At 37.6% G+C, this 18,889-nt stretch overlaps 1 protein-coding gene across 3 annotated transcripts in view; it reads left to right on the top strand.

Moving 5' to 3' along the window:
• Positions 1–18,889, top strand: part of COPB1 (COPI coat complex subunit beta 1) — a 52,652-nt gene that overhangs the window by 13,956 nt on the left and 19,807 nt on the right. For all 3 annotated transcript variants that reach the window (XM_036258937.1, XM_036258938.1, XM_036258935.1), the window contains exons 8-17: positions 458–577; positions 2,936–3,043; positions 3,125–3,271; positions 4,003–4,148; positions 5,858–5,954; positions 6,278–6,438; positions 7,552–7,672; positions 14,508–14,735; positions 15,149–15,328; positions 18,203–18,347. In XM_036258937.1, the coding sequence (XP_036114830.1) occupies positions 458–577; positions 2,936–3,043; positions 3,125–3,271; positions 4,003–4,148; positions 5,858–5,954; positions 6,278–6,438; positions 7,552–7,672; positions 14,508–14,735; positions 15,149–15,328; positions 18,203–18,347 (1,453 nt within the window). The remainder of the gene's footprint in view (positions 1–457; positions 578–2,935; positions 3,044–3,124; positions 3,272–4,002; positions 4,149–5,857; positions 5,955–6,277; positions 6,439–7,551; positions 7,673–14,507; positions 14,736–15,148; positions 15,329–18,202; positions 18,348–18,889) is intronic.

Raw genomic sequence — 18,889 nt, 5'->3', positions numbered from 1 at the left:
GCATTTAATAACTCAGAGTCATCTTAATATTTTTGATTTTTTTTTGCACTGTAATGCAGGTATGTTAAGACTTTGCACTTAAAGTAAAGGATGTTCAGTGGCTGTGCTTTTTGGGATTGTTTACCTGTTTTTCTTTTCCTGCCTTATTCCTTAATATCAATCCTTAATTTTTGGTGGTAAATAAAAGTATTTCTGTCTGTAACAGTTCCTTTTCATCCTTTTAATTTCTGATGCGTCTAATCTTTTGTAAACTTGAAAAATAATGAGATTTTTTAGCATTTAGGGATTAGAGGGACATATACCTCTGGGAAAAAAAATGCATAAACTTTTAGTGTGGGAGTAGTGAATATATTTTGGCTTCTTGGGTTTTCTTCTTGTTCTTATTTTCAAATTCTGTGTGAAAGATAGATGAATGTGTTCTTAAATGTATTTTTCTTTCTTTTTTTTTTTTACATAGGCTGCTGCTCAGTGTTACATTGATTTAATTATTAAGGAGAGTGACAACAATGTAAAGCTCATAGTTCTGGATCGATTGATAGAATTAAAAGAGCATCCTGCTCATGAACGAGTACTACAGGTAACTGTTATTTGAAAGAAAAATCCTTTTTCTTTTAATAAAATATTTTTTAAATTGAGATAATTCTCAAGCCTGTAGCTTTGTTAGCTTAAATGCTTGGAGACTGGGCAGTTGAAATTTTACTCAACTCAGATATAACTCTTTTTTTTTTTTTTTCTCACCCAAGGACATTTTTCCATTTTTTTCACAGATAGAGTGGGAGGGAGAGAGAGGAAGAGAGAGAGAGAGAGAGAGAGAGAAACATCGATGTGAAACAGGCACATCGAGTGGCTGCCACCCACACGACCATCCAGGCCGGGGACAAACTGCAACCGAGGTACATGCCCTTAGCGGGAACTGAACCCGGGTCTCTCCGGACCGCAGGCCGATGCTCTAACCGCTGAGCCAAACCGGCCAGGGCCAGATATAACTCTTAAATCACCATCGCCTTTTGGGGTTTTGTCTTTGCCAGAAAAAAATATTTCTAACAATTAATATGTTATCTTTTATCTTTTCTATTTGTACTGCACTTGGTATTCTTAGCAATAAAGATATATTTGTTTTTATTTTAATGTAATTTACATTTCTTGGAAAATAATTGTACCAACTGATTGAAATAAAAGTTGATTAAATTCTAGAAAATTAGCAGCATACCTATTTAATCTGTGAGAATAATGATTATTATAAAAATGAAGCCCCAGTATAGCTAAATTCAGTGCTGATCCTGGATCAGAAAAACAACAACATTTTCTATAGAGGACATTATTGGGAAAATTGGAGAAATGTGAATATAGACTGTATATTAGTTAATAGTATTAGTATCAATGATAAGTTCTCTAAATTTGATCATTGTATTATGGTTATATAAGGAATTATCCTTATTACACTAAAATGTTTAGGAGTAGAGAGAGTATGTAAGAATATATGGCAAGCCCTGGCTGGTTTGGCTTAGTGGTTAGAGTGTCGGCCTGCGGACTGGAGAGTCCCAGGTTTGGTTCCCACTAAGAACATGTACCTTGGTTGCAGTTTGTCCCCGGCCCTGGTTGGGTCATGTAGGTGGCAACCAGTCAATGTGTCTCTCACATCAATGTTTCTTTCTCTCTTCCTCCCTCTCTCCCTCACGCTCTATCAGAAGATAAATGCAAAAAGAAATATCCTCGGTTGAGGATAAAAAAAAAAAAGTATACATGGCAAAATACTAACAACTGGTGAATGAATGTAAGTGAAGGCTACATAGGAATTTATTCTTAGACTTTTTAGAACTTTCTTATCAGTGAACATTTTTTTTAATTATTTTTTTTCTTTATTGATTTTAGAGGAAGGGTGAGGGAAACATCAATGAGAGAGAATATCGATTGGCTGCCTCCTGCATGCCCCCCACTGGGGATCAGGCCCACAGCCTGGGCATGTGCCCTGACTGGAAATTGAACCAGCGACCTCTTGGTGTGTGGGTTGACACTCAACCACTGAGCCACACCAGTCGGGCCAGTGAAATTTTTTAAGTTATAAAGTTTTAAAAAAGTAAAGTCATTTGTAAATTAGTTTTGGTAAATTTAAAAATATTTATCTGCCATAAATTTTTTTAAGTACTCATCTTTAAAATATTACATTTCCCACAGAGCCAAAATAACATTATCACACTTAACAAAATTGATAATTTCTTAATATGATCTAATACCAACTTCAAACTCAGGTTTCCAGATGTTCCCCCCATGCCCTTTTTGTTTGTTTTGTCCATACATCATATTTGGTTTATGGCCATACATCATATTTGGTTGTTATGTACCTTAAGTCTCTTATTTAAGCAGTTTTTGTTTGCTTTTTAAAATTAATTTTAGAGAGGGAAGGGAGAGAGAGAGGGAGAAAGAAGCATCAGTTTGTTGTTTTATTCATCTGTGCATTCATTGGTTGCCTTTTGTGTGTGCGCTGATCTGCAACCTTGGGGTATCGTGATGACACTCTAACCAACAGCTACCCAGCCAGGGCGAGCAGTTTCTTTTTTTCATGACATTGACTTGTTGAGGAGACCAGACCAATTGTCCTGTAAGATACACCTCTTCTGGATATGTCTGGTTACTTTCTGGTGGTGTCATTTAGCTTTTTCCTTAGACTTCTGTATTTCTTGTAAACTCTGAATTTGATCTGAAGCTTGGTAGAGTTGGAGTAAACATTTTCCGTTTGAATGCATTTTATGTGATATTGTATACTTCATATTACATTATATCAGGAGACCAAAAATACCTGGTTCTTCGACCATGAGTGATTTTATTATTGATCAAAGAATTAAGGTGATGATAGAACCCTCTATTCTTCAGTTAAGATTTTCTTCTTGTGACCAGAAATACTGGTGCTAATTCTGGATTTTTTGTTCTTTTTTAGGATCTGGTTATGGACATCCTAAGAGTATTGAGCACGCCAGACTTAGAAGTACGCAAGAAAACTCTGCAGTTAGCACTGGATCTCGTCTCTTCTAGGAATGTTGAAGAGGTAAAACAACTCTGACAGCAGTTTGTCAGCTATCAGGCCAAATGTGTTGTAATTCTCATTTATTTTTACTTTGTTCTATAGCTGGTTATTGTTCTGAAGAAGGAAGTGATTAAAACAAATAATGTGTCTGAGCATGAAGATACTGACAAATACAGACAACTCCTTGTGCGAACATTACATTCCTGTTCTGTCCGATTTCCAGATATGGCTGCAAATGTTATTCCTGTGGTACGTAATTCTGATTACCTTACTTTTGAAATTCTCTAAAAGAGTCTCAGTTGTCTGGATTTATTAAAGCTCCTGGTCAGAAGGGATCTTTATGTTCTCTTAAACTCAGAGGACTTTGACTTCTTTCTCTTACATCTTTGTAGAAATATAAACCAAAGCATAGTGACAAAAATACCTCCACATATTATTATAATTGATGTTTGTTACAGTTACCTAAAGTAAAATTGTTCTGTGTATATACTTATATCATTCAGTAGGGCAAATAAGTATTTCTTTCAAATAATTTTGCCTCTTAAAGTTGAAGGATTCAGTTATAGGAAAAATTCACATAAGAATATTTTGTTTTCTATACTATCAGATAAATGAGGTATGTTGTCATAATTTGAAATTTGAAATTTTGCCACTGAGCTCTGAACTTTTTTCTGAAATGATTTTACTTTTAGTAACAACTTAAGAGGATGCAATTAATTTATTTTGAGTAGTGTATTTCTAGCTTCTGCTGTATGGTGAGTTTTATGATAAATTTTTGCTGCACATAAAACAGAAAAGTCATTGTGACTTTGTTTACATTAATGGTGCTTGTCTCTCAACTTACATTTTGTTATACATTTGAAAATTATTAATTAAATGCTTTGTAAATTTGTTTAATTTTCTTAAACCTTACTAAAAACTGCTTAATGTTATTAAACCTTAAGTTTAAATTATTGTCCCCTTTCCTTTTTTTCTCTTAGTTAATGGAATTTCTCAGTGACACTAATGAAGCAGCAGCTGCTGATGTCTTAGAGTTTGTTCGTGAAGCCATTCAGCGCTTTGATAACCTCAGAATGCTTATTGTTGAGAAGATGCTTGAAGTCTTTCATGCTATTAAATCTGTCAAGTAGGTTTAAAATCTGTTTAAATGTAAAGTCGAGTAAGCGTTTTACCAGTATGTGTCTTTAAAGGGCAGTTGATATAAAATATAAGAGAGGATAGATAACTTAAGACAATCAAGACAAAATAAGAATAACAATAAATGTTACCTTATACCCACCCTTGGTTGATGCTTAATCTGTGGGCAAATATGTTTTTTTTATAGTTATGATTTAGCTAGATTTCTCTATCCTGATTTCCTCTAAAACATTGTGTATCCTAAAGTGACTAAGACCATATTTTTAAAAGGTATTACTTTTTGGATCATTATTATTTATATCCCACTTTATCATTTGTTGAACTGTGAAGGATTGCAAATGCAACCTAAATCTGATGTGTTTTCCTTCAGATAGCCTTTACTAATGAGAAAGGACTTTTGCTTCCAAATTTTGTTTGATTTAAAACATCTGATGAATAGACTATAATAGACTTACATTATATCTGCCTAGGTGGAAAGTAAAGGACCATTACAAAGTTGTTTTTCTGACTGAAAATGTATTGACATTTATGGAAGTGAGAAAGATTTGCTTTCTTTGTGAGAAAAAAAATCATCAAAGTTTTGCTTTCGGCAGCCATGATCTCTAGGATTTTTCAGTTTCTAGAGTTTATTAAAAAGTAAATTTAGGCCCTGGCTGTTTTGGCTCAGCGGTTAGAGCATTGGCCCGTAGACCAGAGAGTCCCGGGTTCGGTTCTCGCTAAGGGCATGCACCTTGGTTGCAGTTTGTCCCCGGCCCCAGTTGGGGTCGTGTGGGTGGCGACCACTCAATGTGTCTTTCTCACATCGATGTTTCTCTCTCTCTCTTCCTCCCTTTCTCCCTCCTGCTCTATCTGAAGATAAATGCAAAAATATCCTCGGGTAAGGATTAAAAAAAAAAAAGTAAATTTGGGCCCTGGCTGGTTTGGCTCAGTGGTTAGAATGTTGGCCTGTAGACCTGGGGTCATACATTTGATTCCTGGTCAAGGGTACATACCTAGGTTGCAGGTTCGATCCCCAGCCCGGGTGTGTGTGGGAGGCAACCGATCGATGTGTCTCTCTCACATCAGTGTTTCTCTTTCTCCTCAGTGGAAAAATATATCCTTAGGTGAGGATTAACAAAAAATAAAAATAAAATAAATTTAATGAAAATCTTAGGGAAAAGAAGACTAAAGACTTTAACATTTTTAACTAGAAAGTTATTGCTTTTTTTTGGTTATTGATCCTTTTGCACTCCTTCCTTGTTTATTGTTCTGGTCAGCATCCTGCCTGTTCTATTCAGTGACTACAAATAAAAGTACTTTTTACATTCAAATGATAAATTTTTATAGTACTAAGTCATGGTAAACTTTTATCTTAATTCTGTCCTAAATGGTAAATCTCTCTCTCTGGTAAACATTTTGGTATTTATTTTTACTACTGGATTTACCACTTTAAAAATGTTTCTACTAATGATGGATGAGAGCCATTTATTTTTCTTTTAATGCTTATGATTTCTGGGAGAATTAAAGAAACTTTAACTTTGTTCTATTTCTAAATAACAAAGAAACTAAATATAACTTTGTTATATTTCTTAAAATGTCATTCAAAATGCCTTAGAATTGCAGAATCTTGTGTTCTTACTTCAACTTAAATTCACAAAGAAAAGTTACTTCAAGATTTGTTGACAAATCAGTGTTTCAGAACTTGTACTCTTATTTTAGGATTTACCGAGGAGCATTATGGATCCTGGGAGAATACTGTAGTACCAAGGAAGACATTCAGAGTGTGATGACTGAGGTCCGAAGGTCCCTAGGGGAGGTATGTTTTACTTTAGCAGTAAATGCTAATTTATATGGTGATTTTTTACTTTTGTAAATCTGACTCTTTTTTTTAACAGATTAAGAACCTGAGGCTCAAAGTGGTTTAATTAATTCACCCCAAACCAAACAACAAATAAGTGGCATCTAACTCCAAAGCCCCTGTTCTTACTACAGTATTATGGGAAGGAAAGAAAATTGACTTTCAAGTTCTGAAAATCCCATTGGGGAAATGCCTTCTTTATAGAAATGATTGAATATTTCAATATGATTTTGCTTGCTATTGGTATTATTACTAAATTGATGTTTCCAATTGATTTTTAGATTCCAATTGTAGAGTCAGAAATAAAGAAAGAAGCTGGAGAATTAAAACCTGAAGAAGAAATAACTGTGGGGCCAGTTCAGAAATTGGTAACTGAGATGGGCACCTATGCAACTCAGAGTGCCCTCAGCAGTTCTAGACCCACCAAGAAGGAGGAAGAAAGGTAATTTGCAGCACTTGTGTTCAGCCAGCTTTACTGTTTTTATTCCTCTTGTGTATAAAACAGCCAAGTAAATTCTTTTCTCTTACTTGCTTTCTTGACCAAAATGAATATCTTTGTATTTAAGGTACTTGAAAAAAGAAGGATATTTAAGTTCTTTCTCTCAGGAATTGTGTTGATGGTTTTAATCCTACTCTTTGTAAGTTTTTTCATTGAAATAACTGTTCTGCTTAAAATTGTTTTACTGATATAGAAAATGCTAAGTTGAGGTAACTTTTAGGAAACATTTTAGAAAATTTTCCACTTCTAACTGATGGAATAAAATTATTATGATTTTCTCATTTTGCTTTCCACTTTTATAGTGAAGATGATGAAAATATGCCTAAAATTTTAATGATTCCTTATTATGAGCTGAGCATTGTGCTATGTAGTTTGCTTCATATAATCCTCATAGCAACCCATTGAGATAGAGTATATTATTGTCCCATTTTATTGAAGAATTTTTTTTAAATGTATTTTATTTTATTTATTTATTTTTTTGTTTAATCCTCACCCGAGGACATTTTTCGATATTTTGTTCAGATAGAGTGGGAGGGGGAGAGAGAGAGAGAAACATCGATGTGAAAGGGACACATCAGTGGTTGCCACCCACATGACCCAACCAGGGCTGGGGACAAACTGCAACCGAGGTACGTGACCATAGCAGGAACCGAACCCAGGTCTCTCCGGACTGCAGGTCGACGCTCCAACCGCTGAGCCAAACCTGCCAGGGCTGAAGAAGAATTTGAAGCTTAAAGAAGTTTGTAACTTAACCCAAAGGGCCACAATATATAAATATTATAGATAACCTGGGATTTGAATGTAGCTCATTGGCTCAAGTACATACACCCTTCCCCATTTCTCTCTATATTTGGTTGTTTTGTGTATCATTTGAAGATAGGTCTTAAATCCATGTATTATTTTCTTTTTCTTTTTCCCTTTAGCTTCATTCTGAGAGCTAAAGAGGGCACTAGTTGAGATCCTTATCACTGAGAGTTAAATAGCCTTATTCATTTATGCAAAAGCTGCATGCTGCTTCAAAGTTGCTGGGTTTCATTTTCCTTGATTGCTTTACAGACCTCCTCTGAGAGGATTCCTTCTGGACGGAGATTTCTTTGTTGCTGCCTCCCTTGCCACAACTCTGACCAAGATTGCCTTGCGCTATGTAGCTTTGGTTCAGGAGAAGAAAAAGCAAAATGTAAGTCCATTTATTCTACATTTACCCAACAAGTGAACATTGGGTGCCTGCTATATGCATTGAACTATGTATGAGGGACCCAAAAGTGAATGCTAAAGTTCCTGCCATGAAAGAGGTTATGGTTTAATGGGGGAAATGGACAGGGTAATATAATGTTATTGTAAAATGGACAGAGTAATACAATAATAATACCTTATAATTAGTTCAGTGCCACAGATATAAGGGTTTATGAAGTCATTTCTGTTTGCTAGGATTAGTCAAGGCTCAGTGAAGGATAAGCCTCTCACCAGCATCTTTATCTAGTCAGTCATTGCCTATTTTATCCCAGAAATGTCTCTTAAGTGTATTCCCATTTCTACAGTTCATAACCTTCATCATAGTTTCTGACCATTCTGACTGTATCCTCATTTAAAATAATATACTTCCATCAGGCCAGTGTGGCTCAGTGGTTCAAGAGGTCGCCGGATCAATTCCCGATCAGGACACATGCCCAAGTTGTGGACCTGATCCCCAGTGGGAGGCATGCAGGAGGCGGCTAATCGATGTTCTCTCTCATCAATGTTTCTATCTCTCTCTCCCTTTCACCACTTCTCTCTCTAAAATCAATAAAGGGGAAAAAATTAAAAAAAAAATTTTTTTTTAAATAATATACTTCTGCCCTGGCCAGTTTGGCCCAGTGGTTAGAGTGCAGGTTTGCGGACCAATGAGTAACCTATTCAATTCTGGTCAAGGGCACGTTTCTCAGTTGCGGTTCATCTCTGGCCCTGGTTGGGGTTGTGTGGGAGGCGGCCAGTCACTGTGTCCCTCTCACGTCGATGTTTCTCTCTCTCTCCCTTCCTCCCACTCTATCTGAAGATAAATAGAAAAATATCCTTGGGTGAGGATTAAAAAAATAAGATGAAATAATATATTTCCATTCCCCTCAACCCCTACTACCATGCTTTGTGCTATTGTTCATTTTATTTCTACATGTCATATTATCAATCCTATGATGCATTGTTTTTATTTTTGCATTAAATAGTTATCTTTCTTTAAAAAAACATGTTTTTATTGATTTTCTAGAAAGAGAGGAAGGGAGAGAAAGAGAGAAACATCAATCAGTTGTCTCCTGCACACCCCCTGCTGGGGATCGAGCCTGAAGCCATGACCAGGAATCGAATCAGGATCTCTCCGTCCATGGGATGATGTTCAATCCACTGAGCTGCATCAGCCAGGCGAATTATCTTTTTTATATGTATGCACCATTTTTTTTTTTTTACCTTTTTGTATTTATCTGGAGTCCAGGCTCAGGTAGGGAGGGGGCATACTTAACCAACAGTAAGAAGTTGAGAGTTGGGAACAGGGCAAAATTTCAAGTACCTTCCTGGGTACCCTTTTTTAAAAAATATTTTTCTTTATGGTGAATATATATAATATTTGCTATATTAATTGTTATTATTTTATTTACTTTTTAATCCTTATCTGAGGACATTTTTCGATTATTTTGTTCAGATAGAGTGGGAGGGGGAGAGAGAGAGAGAGAGAAACATCGACGTGAAAGGGACACATTGAGTGGTTGCCACCCCCACAACCCAACCAGGGCTGGGGACAAACTGCAAACGAGGTACATGCCCTTAGTGGGAACTGAACCCAGGTCTCTCCAGACCTCAGGCCAACGCTCTAATCGCTGAGCCAAACCTACCAGGGCTATTATTATTATTATTTTAATCCTCACCTGAGGATATCTTTCTATTTATCTTCAGATAGAGTGGGAGGGAGAGAGAGAGAAACATCGATGTGAGCGAGACACATTGACTGGTTGCCTCCCACATAACCCAACCAGGGCCAGGAATGAATTGCAACCAAGGTATGTGCCCTTAACCGAAATCAAACCTGCAACTCACTGGTTCGTGGGCTGATGTTATGCTGCTGAGCCAAACTAGCCAGGGCTATTTTAATTATTTTTAAGTGTACAGTTCAGTGGCATTAAGTACATTCACACTGTTGAGCAACCATTACCACTATCCATCCAGAACTTTCTATCATCCCAGACTAAAACTATACCCAGTAAACAATAATTCCCCATACCTCCTCCCCTCTGCCCTGGGCAACCACTGTTCTACTTTCTACCTCTATGAATTTGCCTATTCTATATACCTCATATAAGTGGAATCACAATAATAGTTGTCCTTTGCTACTGGCTTACTTTGCTTAGCATGATGTCTTCAAGCTTCATCCATATAGTAGCATGTATCAGACGTTTCTTCCTTTTTAAAAAATATTTTCATTGAGTTTTTTAGAGAAGGAGAGAGGAAAGGAGAGGGAGAGAGAAACATTGATATAAGAGTGAACATTGCCCTGGCCAGTTTGGCTCAGCGGTTAGAGCGTTGGCCTGCGGTCTGGAGAGACCCGGGTTCGGTTCCCGCTAAGGGCACGTACTTCGGTTGCAGTTTGTCCCCGGCCCTGGTTGGTCGTGCGGGTGGCAGCCACTCGATGTGTCCCTTCACGTCGATGTTTCTCTCTCTCTCTTCCTCTCTTTCCCTCCCATTCTATCTGTACAAAAAATGGAAAAATATCCTCGGGTGAGGATAAAAAAAAAAAAAAAAAAAAAAAAAAAAAAAAAAAAAAGAGTGAACATTGATCAGCTGCCTCTTGCATGCTCCCTACCAGGGATCGAGCCTGCAACCCAGACATGTGCTTCTTGGTACACAGGACGGTCCCCAACCAACCAGCCAGGGCAGAATTTCCTTCCTTTTTAAAGCAGTACATATAATATTCATCTGTTCGTCTGTTCACCTCACCTGTTTTAAATAGTCAGTTTTCTTTTAAATGAGAAAAAGTCTTACATTTATCCACATATTTACCATGTGTGGTAGAATTGTGAATGGTTTTATTTTTGTTCATTTCTTTTTTCACATTGCTAAAATAAATAAGGAGTGGGGTAATAACTAATAAGAAAAATATCACTCCTGGTTACAGCACTGAAGTACAAATCTTGGTAAATTGTGGTGGAGATAGAAACATCAAAAGATAGAATGTAATAACAAAATCCTTCAGAGAGAGTTTAACATGGCTTTTATCTGTGAAACACTCTTTTCTCTAGTGTGATCATTTTGCATTTTATAATACTAGCTTCACTTAATATTTCCCCTGTTGTTCTAAAACCTTCCTAATCATAATTATAATACTTAATAGCTGCATAACAGTTCATTAAATTCTTTCATTTACTTAAGCCAACATATAATTAGACATTTTTATTTTAGATTTGGGATTTTTATCAATTTATTTTGATATATGGGCAATAATTTATTTTGTAACTGTGTGGGCCATTATTTCAAGTCTTGTCATATTATAATCATCTATTCTTTTTTTTTTTTTTTTTATCCTCACCCGAGGACATTTTTCCATTTTTTGTTCAGGTAGAGTGGGAGGGAGAGAGAGGAACAGAGAGAGAGAGAGAGAGAGAAACATTGACATGAAAGGGACACATCGAGTGGTTGCCACCCGCACAACCAACCAGGGCCGGGGACAAACTGCAACCGAGGTACGCGCCCTTAGCGGGAACCGAACCCGGGTCTCTCAGGACCGCAGGCCGACGCTCTAACCGCTGAGCCAAACCGGCCAGAGCAATTATCTATTCTTTAAATTGTACTTTTTAAAAGTTTCCAAGATTCTGTCTCAGGGTCCAATTTGATTTCCTCTCATGAAAAGGCAGCTTCAGTTCTGCAGGTTGGGAGAGCATTTGCTGACATCTGAGAGCCAGGTTTCTGGTAACATCTGGTTCATGAAGTTTGTCACATTTGGTGCAAGGCAGGTGGAAGTTTGGTTGTTTATCATGACATAGCTCTCCTTCATTTATGCCTTTTTCAGAGATTGCTCTTCATTTTTTTGTGTAGAGCTGAGTTTCTCTCTGGTATCATATACCTTTTGCCTAAAAAATTTGCTTCAATTTTTCTTGTAGTACGAGTCTGTTGGTAGTGAATTCTCTTGGTTTTTGTTTGCCTGAAAAGGTCTGTTTCTCCATTTTTTGAAGATATCTTTGTAGATAATAGGTTACTATTGAGAATTTTTTCTTTTAGCGCCATCAAGATGTTGCTCCACTGTCCTCTGGCGTTCTGATAGAAGCCACTGTCATCTTCATGCCTCTGCTTGGAATGTGTTCTGTTTTCTCTGGCTGATTTTAGATTTTTTTCCCTTATCACCGAGTTTCAGTAATTTAATTAGGATATGCCTTGGTGTGGTTTACTTCATGTTTACTTTGCTTGTGCTTCACTGAGCTTCTTGGATGTATGAATTTATAGTTTCCATCAAATCTGGGAAATTTTCGGCCATTATTTCTTCAGCTGTTTTTTTCCGTTCTCTTCTCTTTCCTGTCCTCTGGTGACAGTATTCAGATTCAGAGGATTATTACACTTATTCTTCTGGTTCTTCCTCAAGACCTCTGGTAGTTTTTTCGTGTATGTGTGCAAATTAGTACTTGACCAAAGACAGTTTGGCAATGACATAGAGCATATGTCAGGATAATGTTACAAAAGACTGAAAAAGTACTTTGGATGCACTTTGTGGAGGACCTTGAATAGCAGGCTAAGTCATATGGACTTTAATATGAAGAGCCAGGGAAGTCATTGAAGGTATTCACACATAGAGTGAAGTGATTGGTATATAGTAAGGATTAAGATAGCAGCAGCAGGTGATCACACTTAGTGTCTTCATGAATGGGACAACCTGACATTATGTGATTCCTGATGCAACACAAAGAAATAAAAATATCACCTGTCTAGTATCTAATCAAGAATGAGGAGAATTCTATAAAACAACTGGCCTGGGCTCATTTCAAAAGTCATTGTGACCTGGCACACGTACTCAGTTGGTTAGAGTGTCATACGCCAAGGTTGCAGGTTCCATCCCTGGTCAGAACACATACAAGAAATAATCAATGAATGCAGAAATAAGTGGAACAACAAATCTCTCTCTTTCTCACTCACTCCCCTCCGCCCCCCAAATCAATACATAATTTTTAAAAAAGTAATTGTGGTGGAAAACAATATTAAAAAGTCAGAGACTGGTCTAGATTAAAAGGGACTAAGGAAAGCCCTGGCCAGCTTGGCTCAGTGGTTAGAGTGTGAGCCTGAGCACCAGAGAGAGGGTCTCAAGTTTCGATTCCTGGTCAAGGGCACATACTGGGGTTGCAGGTTCTATCCCTGCTCCAGTTGGGGCACGTACAGGAAGCAACCATTCGATGTGTCTCTCTCACATTGATGTTTCTCTCTTTCTTTCTCTCCTCCACCCCTTCCACTCTCTCTAAAAAATCAGTGGAATAGCCCTGGCCAGTTTGGCTCAGCAGTTGGAGCCTCGACCTGCAGACCAGAGAGTCCCAGGTTCGGTTTCCGCTAGGGGCATATACAAAAAAAGATAATAAATAAGTAAAAATCAATGGACTAAATATGCTCGGGTGAAGATTAACAAACAAACAAACAAAAAAGGGGACAGGAAAATAACAGCCAAATGAAATGCATGAGGCCGATCCAGGATTTAAAAAAACAATGAGCCCTAGCCTGTTTGGTTCAGTGGTTAGAGCGCCGGCCTACAGTCCAGAGAGATACAGGTTTGGTTCCCGCTAAGGGCACATACCTCGGTTGCGGTTTGTCCCCGGCCCTGGTTGGTCGTGCGGGTGTCAGCCACTCCATGTTTACCTTTCACGTCAATGTTTCTCTCTCTCTCTCCCCCCAACTCTGTCTAAACAAAAAATGGGAAAATGTCCTCGGGTAAGGATAAAAAAAAAAAGAAAACATTTTGTGAGAATTAGGAAGATTTATTTAGATTTAGGGTGTATAGTAGATATATTTTGGGATTGTTACATTTCTCAGGTGAGGTAGTGATATTGCAGTTATATAGGAAGCTGTTTTGATTCTTTTTTTTTTTTTTTTTTTTAATCCTCACCCGAGGACATTTTTCCATTTTTTGTTCAGGTAGAGTGGGAGGGAGAGAGAGGAACAGAGAGAGAGAGAGAAACATCGATGTGAAAGGAACACATCGAGTGGCTGCCACCCGCACAACCAACCAGGGCCGGGGACAAACTGCAACAGAGGTACGCGCCCTTAGCGGGAACCGAACCCAGGTCTCTCAGGACCGCAGGCCGACGCTCTAACCGCTGAGCCAAACCGGCCAGGGCCTGTTTTGATTCTTAAGAGACATTGGCCCTGGCCAGTTTGGCTCAGCGGTAGAGCATCAGCCTGCGGACCAATGAGTCCTGGATTCAGTTCCAGGCAAAGGCACATACCTCAGTTGCAGTTCATCCCCAGCCCTGATCGGGGTCGTACGGTCCCTCTTACATACATGGTTCTCTCTCTCTCTCCCTTTCTCCCTTTCTCCCCCTCCCACTCTATCTGCAGATAAATAGAAAAATATCCTCTGGTGAGGATTAAAAAAGAGAGAGAAGCACTTAGGAGGTGAAGAATCTTACTTTCATATGTTTACCTAAAAAAATAAGTTTACATAAAATAAGAAAGCAAGTATGGCAATACGTTAACTATGAAATGTATCATTCTTTTGACTTTTCTGCAGTTGGAATTTTTAAAAGATAGCATTGGTTTGTGAGGGGGTTGAAGTAAGGCAAGACAGTTAAAAAGTCATTGCTGTCTTTCATTTGTGGCTTAATGAAGGTTTAGAGGGTGGCAGCTAACATAGAAAATAAGTAGGATGCAGAAAAAGATGGAGATAAAATCTAAAAGATTTGAAATCTTATTCAAGTGAAGTGAAAATTAGTTTTATTTCTTGGGTTGTGAGTTATAATAAAGTGACATTGTAGCAGTTGTAAAATGAATTATGACAATAACCCATTTCTCTACTTTTCTAGTCTTTTGTCGCTGAGGCTATGTTGCTCATGGCCACTATCCTTCATTTGGGAAAATCCTCTCTTCCTAAGAAGCCAATTACAGATGATGATGTAGATCGAATTTCCCTGTGCCTCAAGGTCTTATCTGAATGTTCACCTTTAATGAATGACATTTTCAATAAGGAATGCAGACAGTCCCTTTCACACATGTTATCTGCTAAACTCGAAGAAGAGAAATTATCCCAAAAGGTAAGATATATATGATAAAGCCATAAAAGTGATTTGTGGCTTTTTTTGTTGTTGTTAATCCTCACCTGAGGATATTTTTCCATCATTAATTTTTATAGTGTGGAAGAGAGGGAGGGAGGGATGAACATCGATGCAAGAGAGACACATTGATCAGTTGTCTCCTACAGGACCCTGGCTGGGGCAGGGGATCGAAACTGCAACCCAGGTACATGCCATTGAATAGGATTTAACCTGTGACCCTTTGGTCCGCGGGCTGTCACTCTAATCGCAGAACCAAACTGGGCGAGGGCTATTTTTTGGCTTAAAAAAAAAAAGGTTTTAGTTCTCATATATGAGAGCTATCCCTATTAAAGGCCTCTGAAAAGCTTTCTTTCCATATTAAAGAGAGACATGTGTTTATTTTCTTATCACAGAAAGAATCTGAAAAGAGGAATGTGACAGTACAGCCAGATGACCCCATTTCCTTCATGCAACTAACTGCTAAGAATGAAATGAACTGCAAGGAAGATCAATTTCAGCTGAGTTTGCTGGCAGCAATGGGTAACACACAGAGGAAAGAAGCAGCAGATCCCCTGGCATCTAAACTTAACAAGGTAATAAAATGTCAAATACACTGGTAAGTTACTTAAATTGGCTACTTAAGAAAGTAGTAATCAAGAAGTTGCTGGTGCCCCTGTTTTTTAAAAGAAAAATAAGTTATACAGCATCAGTTTTTATCAAGTTATTGTGGTTGATTTGTTAAGTATGATTAAAATTCAAAAGCTGATAAAGTACATTACTATATGATAGTACTGTAAGTCCAGTAGATGATTTTATAACTTGTTCCAGTTGTGTATGAAATCATAATGTGATACACCTTGAGCTGGGGGATCCTTAGAACTTAACTGATTTTAAAGGCCAGGGCTCTGGTCTCCTCCCCACACCCTGCCCTCAGCTTTTCCTGTGTCCTGCTGCTTTAAACAGGGCAACTCTCTTTTATATTCTTAATATATTGAGTTCTGTGTAGGATTTTATTAGGGAAACTATCCTACACTCAAAATATATAAATTTACAAATTATTTAGTTTAATTCCTTTATCTGTTAAATAAGCAAACAATATCAAACTGATTTTGTTGTCCAAGATAAGGTTAGTTGCAGAATTGGAGCTACTAGAACACTTTATCTCTTTTCAGATTGGGATTTGATCTTGACAATATTTCAGTTACAAATATTTTTAATTTAATTTTTAAAAATTGTATAAATTTTATATACATCAAATTTACCCTCTTAACTATTTTAAAGTGTACAGTTTATTGGCATTAAGTACATTCATATTATTGTACAGCCATTATCACCATCCATCTTCAGACTTTTTTCAGCTTGCAAAACTGAAACTCTGTACCCATTAAATAGTAACTCCCCATTCCCTCTCTCCTCAGCCGCTGGCAACCACCGTTCTACTCTCTCGTTCTATGAATTTCACTCCTCTAGGTACCTTATATTAGTGGAATCATACAATATTTACCTTTTTGTGACTGGCTTTTTGTCTTCAAAATGTATCCATGCTATAGCGTGTGTCAGAATGTTCTTTATAAGGCTGAGTATTAATCCATTGTGAATATAAACTACATTTTGTTTATTCATTCATCTGTTAATGGACTCTTGGTTGCTTTCACCTTTGGGCTATTTTAAATAATACTGCTATGGCCCTGGCCAGTTTGGTTCAGCAGTTAGAGCATTGGCCCATGGATCAGAGGGTTTTAGGTTTGATTCTCCATCAAGGGAACATACCTGGGTTGCAGGTTTGATCCTCAGCCCCAGTTGAGGTCATGTGGGAGGCAACCAGTCAATGTGTCGCTCTCACATAGATGTTTCTCTCTCCCCCTCTCTCTCCCCCCCTCGTTCCCTTCTACTCTATCTAAAAATCAATGGAAAAATATCCTCAAGCCCAGCTGGTGTGACTCACTGGTTGAATGTCGACCCATAAATCAAAAGGTCGCCAGTTTGACTCCTGGTCGAGGCACATGCCCGGGTTGTGGGCCCAATCCCCAGTGAGGGGCATGCAGGAGGTGGCCCATCGATGTTCTCTCTCATCAATATTTCTATCTCTCTTTCTCTCTCTAAAATTAATGAAGAAAAAATATATCCTTGGGTGAGGATTAACAACAACAATAACAAAGAATAATGCTACTGTGGACATGAATTTACAAATACCTGTTCAAGGCTCTGTTTTCATTTCTTTTGGGTTATAACCAGAAGTGGAATTACTGGGTCATACAGTAGTTATGCTTTAATTTTCTGAGTAACTGCCATACTATTTTACACAGCAGTTGTACTATTTTACATTCTAACCCTCCACATCCTTGCCAATGCTTTTTTTTTTAAATAGTAGCCATCCTAGTGTGTGTGAATTGGTATCTAATTGTGGTTTTGATTTTAATTTCCCTAATGGTTAGTGATATTTGGTATTTTTTTCATGTGCTTATTGGCCATTCATATATGTACTTTGGAGAAATGTCTATGCAAGTTCTTTGCTCACTTTTTAATCTGGTTGTTTATTTTGTGTTGAGTTAAAGTAGTTCTTTATATATATTCTGGATTCAAGTCCCTTATCAGATATATGATTTGCATATGTTTTCTCCCATTCTGTGAGTTGCCTTTCACTCTATTAATAGTGCCTTTTGATGTATAAAAGTTCTTAATTTTGATGTAGTCCAATTTATCTATTTTTTCTTCTGTTGTCTATGTTTTTGATGTCAATATTATGTTTTAAAAACTGCTATGTTTTTTAAAATTTTGGGGGGAAACATTTGAAATTTTATCTTCATGGAATTATAAGCATTTCTTGCTATATAATTATTTATTTAGTTCCTGAGCTTGAGTAGCAGGGACTGGCTCATGATCTGAATTTTATTGGGTTCTTGAGTTTTGGAGAACATCTAGTAAGTTTAGAAGGATTTAACTTAAATATATCCAGATCTATTTCCTAAATTGGATGTTTAATGTATTTGCTAGACATATTTAATGTCTTTCTACTACTGAGATATAAACTCTGGGACCTATTATTTCTGATGTCCCTGTTTTAATTTACCATGTCTCCATTGTAAAACAATTTTATTTTATTTATTAAAAAAAATTTTTTTTTCTTTATTGACTTTAGAGAGAGAGGAAGGAAGAGGGAGAGAGAGATAGAAACATCCGTGAGAGAGAACATTGATTGGCCACTTCCTGCATGCCCCACACTGGGGATTTGGTCCGCAACCTGGGCATATACCCTGACTGGGAATCGAACCAGCGACCTCTTGGTACATTGGTCTACGCTCAACCATTGAGCCACACCAGCCAGGAAGATATAAAATAATGTTATTATACCTGTTTCAAAATAACTTGTCAGTTGTAAGTTACCTAGCCGACTTAGTCATTTGGCTAGCGTATGTTTGGCTAAATTATCTCAGTCTTTTGATTATCTCTTTGTTTTTGTTTGACAGGTCACCCAATTGACAGGTTTCTCAGATCCTGTATATGCAGAAGCTTATGTTCATGTCAACCAGTATGATATCGTCCTGGATGTGCTTGTTGTGAACCAAACCAGCGATACTCTACAGAACTGCACATTAGAGTTAGCTACTCTAGGTGAGGAAATTTACCATAAAGGAAAGATATCTATAGTAAGTCTTTATGACAGATTATTAAGAGATGTGTACAAGTTTTAGTATAAGAATTCTATTGAGCCCTTTGTGACATTTAGTCAAGGCTTAGTTTTACATTTAATACTTAGTCTTCTTGCCCAGCCGGTGTGGCTCAGTGGTTGAGCACTGACCCATGCACCAAGAGGTCGCTGGTTCGATTCCCGATCAGGGCACTTGCCCAGGTTGTGGGCCAAATCCCCAGGTTGTGGGCCAAATCCCCAGTGGGGGGCATGCAGGAGGCGACCAGTCGATGTTCTCTGTCATCGATGTTTCTATCTCTCCCTTCCTTTCCCTCCTCTCTCTCTCAAATCAATAAAGAAAGAAAGAAAAAAAAACTTAATCTTCTTCAGCTCCAGTTTTCTGAACCTCTGTGGTACTTTCTTATGCTTATGCTCTTGGTACATCCAAATAGGTTTATTCTCTGAGCTCGATCACATATATTCATTTTTCTAGATATAAATAAGAGTTAGTTACAGATTTACCAAG

This window comes from Molossus molossus, unplaced genomic scaffold (assembly GCF_014108415.1).
Source record: "Molossus molossus isolate mMolMol1 unplaced genomic scaffold, mMolMol1.p scaffold_m16_p_13, whole genome shotgun sequence".
NCBI classification, from domain to species: Eukaryota; Metazoa; Chordata; class Mammalia; order Chiroptera; family Molossidae; genus Molossus; species Molossus molossus.
This window is presented reverse-complemented; position numbering and strand designations above follow the sequence as displayed.